The sequence below is a fragment of the Limulus polyphemus genome, unplaced genomic scaffold (assembly GCF_000517525.1).
Source record: "Limulus polyphemus unplaced genomic scaffold, Limulus_polyphemus-2.1.2 Scaffold2136, whole genome shotgun sequence".
Classification (NCBI taxonomy): Eukaryota; Metazoa; Arthropoda; class Merostomata; order Xiphosura; family Limulidae; genus Limulus; species Limulus polyphemus.
In genome coordinates, this window is record NW_013667746.1 from 73,947 (window position 1) to 81,722 (window position 7,776).

At 31.2% G+C, this 7,776-nt stretch overlaps 1 protein-coding gene across 3 annotated transcripts in view; it reads left to right on the plus strand.

Moving 5' to 3' along the window:
• The first annotated feature begins 483 nt into the window (after positions 1 to 483).
• The window catches only part of LOC106466055 (probable cation-transporting ATPase 13A3), a 140,081-nt gene continuing 132,788 nt past the window's right edge, over positions 484 to 7,776 (plus strand). For all 3 annotated transcript variants that reach the window (XM_022394007.1, XM_022394008.1, XM_013926297.2), the window contains exons 1-3: positions 484 to 569; positions 3,848 to 4,015; positions 7,031 to 7,171. In XM_022394007.1, coding sequence (XP_022249715.1) covers positions 7,088 to 7,171 — 84 coding nt within the window. In that variant the 5' untranslated portion in view covers positions 484 to 569; positions 3,848 to 4,015; positions 7,031 to 7,087. The remainder of the gene's footprint in view (positions 570 to 3,847; positions 4,016 to 7,030; positions 7,172 to 7,776) is intronic.

The following is a 7,776-nucleotide window of genomic DNA, read 5'->3' on the forward strand; positions in this document are numbered from 1 at the left end:
AAAGATGAAGGATATACATGTAAACTGTTACATTTTTGCTAATTTGTGTTTATTAGAATTGTTCACTTTTATTAATACAGTACATGTTTAAATAGGCTTATTTTACTAAGGATTGTGACATAATAGCAGATGATCTGTTCACTCAAGTAAACAGAATTCTTCACTAATCCCCTGCCTTGTAATACTTCATGTAGGTTGGTTTTATTACTTTTAAAATAATGATTGAAATGTTAATGGCCTGCCTTGTAATACTTCATGTAAGTTGGTTTTATTACTTTTAAAATTAGTGATTGAAATGTTAATGGCATTGTCATTCTCATACAGCTGTTCATTAGCAGTGACATTTGTATGTAAATATCTAAAAGCCAAAATGTAACTTTCTAAACTAATCCTTAACAATGAAGTGTTTCAAAAGTTTGCATCCACAGCAGAATATATACAAAGGTTTTTTGTATTAATGATATACATATTTTTTTATATAAGGACCTCGACATGTACCATACAGAAAACTAAACACAGTTGATGGAAGTTCTGTTAGTACGATTGATGATGGGACTGATGAACAAAGAGTGAGTTAAAATCTGAATATATTAATCTTAGTTGATGTCTTATCGAGTTACAAGAATTAGTGAAAAGACTAATGAACATAAGAACAAGACAAGGTAAATACTATTTCCACACAATTATAGATGTAACTTTAAATAAAACAAGGCATTCTGGGCTTTAAGAGCTCAAATTTCTTACCCCTAATATTCATGTTTGTATTTTTAACCTTAACATTTCTCCACTTAGATAACCCACAGAAAGACTATAAAAACCCCAAACAATTTGTAACACCTGAATTAAGTCCCACGTAATTCGTCTTTGCTTCAAAGAGAACAAGTCTAAGAATAACCTCTCTTTATAACTTAAATCATTTAAACCATGTATTATTCAGTACCATATTTCAATACTCTTTTTAACTTGCTGACATTCTTTCTGTATTCCGAATGAAGCCTTCACAAGATTTTAATGACTAAAATAAGTGTTTTAAATTAAGAATTCCTATTGACAAATCCACGAACTCTGTTTACTCTTTTGACCGCTGCTAAATATTCAAATCCTTTTTTCTAAGGGACCTTGGACAACACCCTGCAAATAACAAAAGTTAATTTAATAAAGCTTTAGATATCCAGATTCTCTTTATTTTCTTTTAAAATAGGAATCAAAGTAGTAAACTTCAAGTAACTTTTCTGCTTTCAAAATACTTCAGAACAATTGTAGTTAAAACTCCAGCAACTTATTTACAAATTGTTTTTCTACTTTTTTATTTGTTTCTACCAACATGGTTCTGTTTGGTTATTCATTTTCGATTATGAATTCCAAATTCTAAGTTACCACTTCAGAGGTTATATCTTCTATCAGCACACAGGTTTCAGATGGTGTTCATTGAATGGAGAATTATCGGTTTTACTTTATTGGATATTGATTGTCCAATGAGCTGACCTTCATCGGGCCTCAGCTTAAATTTGGGGGCCCACACATTTGGAAATGTGGTCTGCCGACTTTTAAATGATAAGACATTATATGTTATGATATTTGAATATTTTTACTGTTAATATTATTATCTGTTGTTGCTTGGGTTGAATAACAAGTTTAGTTAGATTAGTCAATACTCGTAGTCAAGTTCAGGTTTGATATTAGATCTTGGATTGTATCCTTTGTCCTATAATGTTAGATTAGGCTTAACATGGGTCTTTGTTATTTTAGGATTACCTGTAAATCATATTTCTTGTATATATTAAATTAGGTTAACTATATTTTTTTTTCTTGAAAATATCATCTCATACATATGCTATTGTCAATACACATTTACTTAATTTTACAATATAACATCTATTTCATTTCCATTTAACTTTCATAAGTCTTCAGATTAACTTTGTTTGTGTGGAGCCAGGGTCCATAGAAACTTTTTCTTCTGATATTGTATGTATTATTGTTAGGTTAAGGTGTTCAAATTAGAGCTTAGTAATATACTACGTCCTGCACAGTTCAGTTAGGCTTAAAAAGTGCCTGTTAATTTTGGTTTGCCTGTAGTTCTTCTTAGGGGGTAAATCAATAATTAGGTTAAATATCTTGTTTCCTTCAACACATAACATCTTATACATATGTTTATTTCATTAAACACATACTTAAATTTACATTATATTGACTGTTTAATTTTCATAATTCTTTATAATTTATACCCTACCTTCTTCTGATATTGCTTGCCTTCCTCCAACAACTGCTGAACCCATTTAGGATGACCTAGATTTTGTCAGTTTTCCTCCACCTGATTATTGCTTGTCTTTCCAGGCCTCTGCTGAGGAATCCTGTAGAAAAAGGAAACTATCATAAATGTGGGAAATCTAGCCATTACAGCCAAGACTGTGAGGAATAAACAGCTGTTAATATACCAAGTAGACAATACTCTGAGAATGTCTCTGAGCCCAACCACAATAAAGAACTAACCAGATATTAGAAACAAGGAATTAGCTGATATTATGCAGCTTAGAATACTCCATCTGTCCCAGATGAGATAATATGTTTATTATTTAAAGAACCAGTCCATGAGTCCCCAGGTTTATTGATGGGATATATTGCAGTATTTTGATTGATACTGGTTCTACAGCTATCAAATTTGATAATGAAAGGTGGAAAATTGTCTCCATCGATGATTTACGAAAAAGGATTGGTGCGAACAGCAAATGGACATAAAATTCCAGTAAGAGGAAAGTTGGAAGCTATCCTTACTGTAGGAAGCTTTTGACATTGAGAAAGTGTGCATATTGGGAAAGGATTTCATAGAAAGACATGAATGTGAGGTTAGGCTACCTTCACAGTCTGACCAGGAAATCCCTGTGCACTACATGACAGTTACTACACCAGAGGTTAAACTTCCGGTGACAACAAGGAAGGGAGACATTGTATTACAAAGAAGTGAAATACTCATACTATGACTTATTGTGAATAAATTTTTATCTAGTAACTGGGCCATAGTGGAACCTAATACTCCAGTGTATCATGAAGGATTAATGATAGGAAGAGCTCTCATGGACCTGAAGAATAAAGATGTCATCATTAGGGCCATGAATACAGGGGACCATAAAATTCTGATCAAGTCTGGATGTGACATTGCAAAATGTGAAGCTGTGCAGGTAGTACTTCAACATCAAAGAAAATCAGATGTAACCACCTTTGAGGCAAGATGTAGGAAGTCTGATGTCAAACCCTCGCATAAAGACAGCTTACCATCTCACTTACAAGAGATGTATAACTAGAGCTAAGGAAGTATGACAGCTGATTGATGAATGTAAAATAAAATAAAAAATTATAAAAAAATAGAAAATTCAACAACCATTAAAATGGAAGGAAAAAGTGTTCTGAAGGCATTAGTTCAAATTATTGGAAAAAGAGGCCAAAGTAGTCATATAGCAATATTTTATTATAACAAAAATTGAATAACCCTAAAGTAATTGATCTTAGTGTTTTAGAAAAATCTAAGGATTATTAAAATTGTAAACTAAGTTTTCAATCCTCAAAATGCAAAAAATGTAGAATCTCTAATAGGCTTATGAACAAGAACACATCTCAGTTAGTTTAGAACTGTACTCCAAATAGCAAGAGAACATCAGAGTCCTTATGAAATATTTGCTGTAATGAAAACATTCTCCCTGTATGGAACTTTTTCTCCAAATATTTTACTGCAACATAGAGAAACATGAATTTCAATAACATATTGGTTTACTTATTCAACATTTTTTTGAATGATACAGAGATTGTTGTTAAAGATTGTATAATTTCATTTTTGCTCCAATTTTATTTACAGGATATATTTGGATACCAACAAAGTATACAGAAGAAATTATTTTTCTGGCTTATTACTATTTTAACCGTGGGGTTAACTTGCCTAGTAGTGAAATGGCGGCCAGAGTGGAGAATCTGGTGGACTTGTGTAGCTTGTGGATTGGATGTTGCTGATACAGTGATACTGAAGGTAGGAAACAATTTTGGAAGTGTTTAACCCTCTTACTTTGGGCATCCTTTTCTACACATGTCACAAGCTTTTAATGAGTTACATTCAAAATTTAATTAAACTACATGCTTATCGTGATATAAGAATAAACTTGGTATAAAAACATAACTAATAATCCAAATTTTAATATTATATACGTTTTAAGTTTTTACTTTTATAAAGCAATACTACAAAAATCTCCAATTTCCCCTACTTTGAGAACTATGACATATACCACCCCTTCAAGAAATATGAAATCTAATGTAAATTACTCATTATAATGTTGTCATCAATCAGGAAAAGCATAATTTTTATATCCTTCAATCTCATTTGGTTACAGAGCCATAAGCTAGAAAATCAGACCCACTTGTCATGCCCACCTGTCACATCAACTCTTTCACAACTTGCCAATAGCTCTATCTGATGTTTAACCCTTTCACCCTGGGTATCCTTTATTACACATGAAAGTTTTAGTGTCTTACATTCTTTTTGTTTATGTTAGACCAATTAGAAGAGCAAAACACTTAGCTAATAATCCATATTTTAACAGTATATAAGCTTTAAGTTCTTAATTCTTTAAGGAAATATTTTTAAAAATCCTGAACTTCCCCTAGAGTTACAAAGTAGCACATTTTCTCTAGGCATCTTCTCTTCTCTATTTTATTCACCACCCATTCCATATGTATGAAATTAAATGTAAATTGCTCCTTATAATATCGTTATTCATCAGATAAACCATAATTTTTACAGCCTTCAATTTTGTTTGGTTATAGAGCTATAAATAGAAAATCACACCTCTCCTGACACACCTACTTGTCACATCCTCTCATTCAAGCTTTGTTAACTCTCTCAACATGGAATCAGTTGATTTGAGCAACCACATGACCTTTATAGATTTATTACTTCTAACTTTCAATATAGTGTGTATATCTTGGTAGTCTTTCAGTTAACAGTACAAGTCTTTCACATACAAAAAATCATATTTTTTTATGGAAGTATTTTTAATAAACTAGAAAAAGATTTGTTCATGAATATATCGAGTGTTTCAACACTATTTGTTTTGAATAGTCTGTGTGCAAAGTGATTTTAATGTTAAGATTAAAAATACTTTTCTTCATCTCAAAAATCTCAAATTTCCTTTCTGTAATCCCTAAAACCTCCTAAATACATTTCAAACGTTTTTTCCATTAAAACTTTATATTTCTTCTGTTAATATCTCCACCCTAAGTCAAAACAGGATCAGTCAATTTGACCAACCTCGTAACCACCAAAAAAAAAATCTAAATAAATCTAAATTATCTTTTTTTTTCTTCTAGAATGACTTCAAATTGTAACATGAAACTACATTAGTTTATCCTAAGTAGCTTTAAGCTCATAACAGTATCCATCTATTTATAATTAAATTTTGTTTTATTGTCCTTTTGATAACCCTTTGAACCTTGTCTAACTATTATCCACACCATAATAAGTTGTAAATCACTTGGGGCATGTGCTGCTCACGTCATGCTATTGAATTACGTTATCTATGTGCTGCTCACATCTGTGCCTCATTAAACATTTTTACCTAATCTAACCTAACCTAAAAAGACCTGTAATTTTACATTTTAGTTACTTTTATAATAATATATAAAGAACAAATATGAAAAACAAGAAATAAATTTCTTACCCAATCTTCTTTTTTCTTGTTGTCAACTGTCGATGTATACTCTTACGAGTTTAAAGCTATTTAAGATAATCAGATGTAGTTTCATGTTACAATTTGAAGTTATTCTAGAAAGAAAAAATGGTAATTTAGATTTATTTCAAATTTATTATGGAGATTATGAGGTTAGTCAAATTGATCAACCTTGTATAGAGTTAGGGTAGAGAAAATAACAGATAAAATATAGTTTTCTTGTAAAAAAACTCTTTGAAATTTACTTAGTAGGTTTCATAGAATATGCAAAGGAAATTTGAGAATTTTCAGATGAAGAACAGTAGTTTTAATCATAACATGAGAATCACTTTGCATTTAGAGTAGTCAACACTTTGACTGCACATATTCACGGATAAATTTTTGTGAAAATTCTGATTTTTTGTCTACAAATGACTCTTAATGCTTACTGAAAGCTTGCAAAATGTCATGAAGATACAAAAACATATTAAAAGTTATAGTAGGGAAACTAAAGGTCAATTTTTAGATCAAATTGACTGAACCCATTGAGAGAGAGAGAGAAAGTTAATAAATGTAATATAATATCTGAACCAGTTTACTAAAATGGTTGTAAGTATGCTGTAAACTCATTCTTTGTGTCTTATTACTCTTGTAACCTGTTTGTTATGTATTGTTAAATTTTCAGCACATTCTTTATGATTTGTAACACCTATAACATCCTTAATCAACTGAATGTGAGATTTCTTTATAACTTGTAAATTGTAACATTTTGAGTATTCCATTCCAGATGAGAAGGTCCTTCTGTCTTGGGGTTGGAGTCCTAGTAATTCATTGAAAAGAATATTAGGATAAGATTATTACTGGACTTTAACCATAGTTAAGGAATATTTTTCAACATTCTGAGCCATTACAACTGATGCCCATGCTGCATTTTTGTAACTCTTAATAACCAGATAAGTGAATGAATGCACCTAAATTCTTGGCTCAGCAGCGTGTGTTGTGTTATGCATGTCTGCTTATCATAAGTCTACAGTTGTCAGATGGAATGGTTTGTGCTCTTGCTTTTCTCTGTGTGATAAGTTATGGTATACATTTACACTCAAGAGGAAAGAGCTTTCTATTGCATTTTCACAACTGAGTTGACCTCATTAAATCACAGTGAACCAAAGGTTTTTGGATCTTCCATTTCAAGTTAGATTTCATCCTTTAAACATTCCATAGGATATAAATGAGGAAACTTATGTTAACATAATTGTGAGCTGTAACCTTTATGCTTATTCATAAATAGTGAGTTGGCTTTCAGAATTTATTAGTTGTGATACATTTTTTTTCCATCCCCATAGGATAGTCATGGACATGTAAGTGTTGAGAAAGTGGAAATTCAACCTGTTCAAGGAACCATGCCTACAGAACTAGTCTCTATCAGTAGTCAGCAGAGTGTAGGAAACCAACAAACTGAAACTGTTTTCTTAAATTTGAATAAAGTATGTGACTAATTATTTAGTCAAAATCTTTTTTCTTTATTTTGCACGTGAATGTGTGTGTGTGTGTGTATTGTAACATTAATTGGAAAGTTTAATTATTAAAGATATTTAAAATAAAACCTTCCAGAATCTTCTTAGTATTGTGAATAATGTAGATCATAAAAAATCCCCAACCCACCTGTCACAACAGTGATTGTTTATAATGATCAGTCCTAAAAATAATAGCCATAATCAAAATTCCAATAAGATACCTTACCTCCACTTGTATAATAACTTTTCTCATTCAGTGCTGCCCTCTGTAGACACAATATTTGCTTGCCACTAGCCCTGATACTCTCACCTACCCCACATATTTAATATAGTACAGCTGTACTGTAGCATGCAAATAAGAATGTGACAACCATCCATTAACATTTTCAATACGGGATTAGTGAATTTGGCCGACCACCTGATCTTTTTGTACTCGTTTAGTCTTTATAGGTTTAATACTTCTAACTTTTCACGAAATTTGGCAGTTTTTCAGTTAATATTACAAGTCTTTCACATACAAAAACTCATATTTCTTAGTGAAGTATTTTTAATAAAATAAAATAAAGATTTGTCCA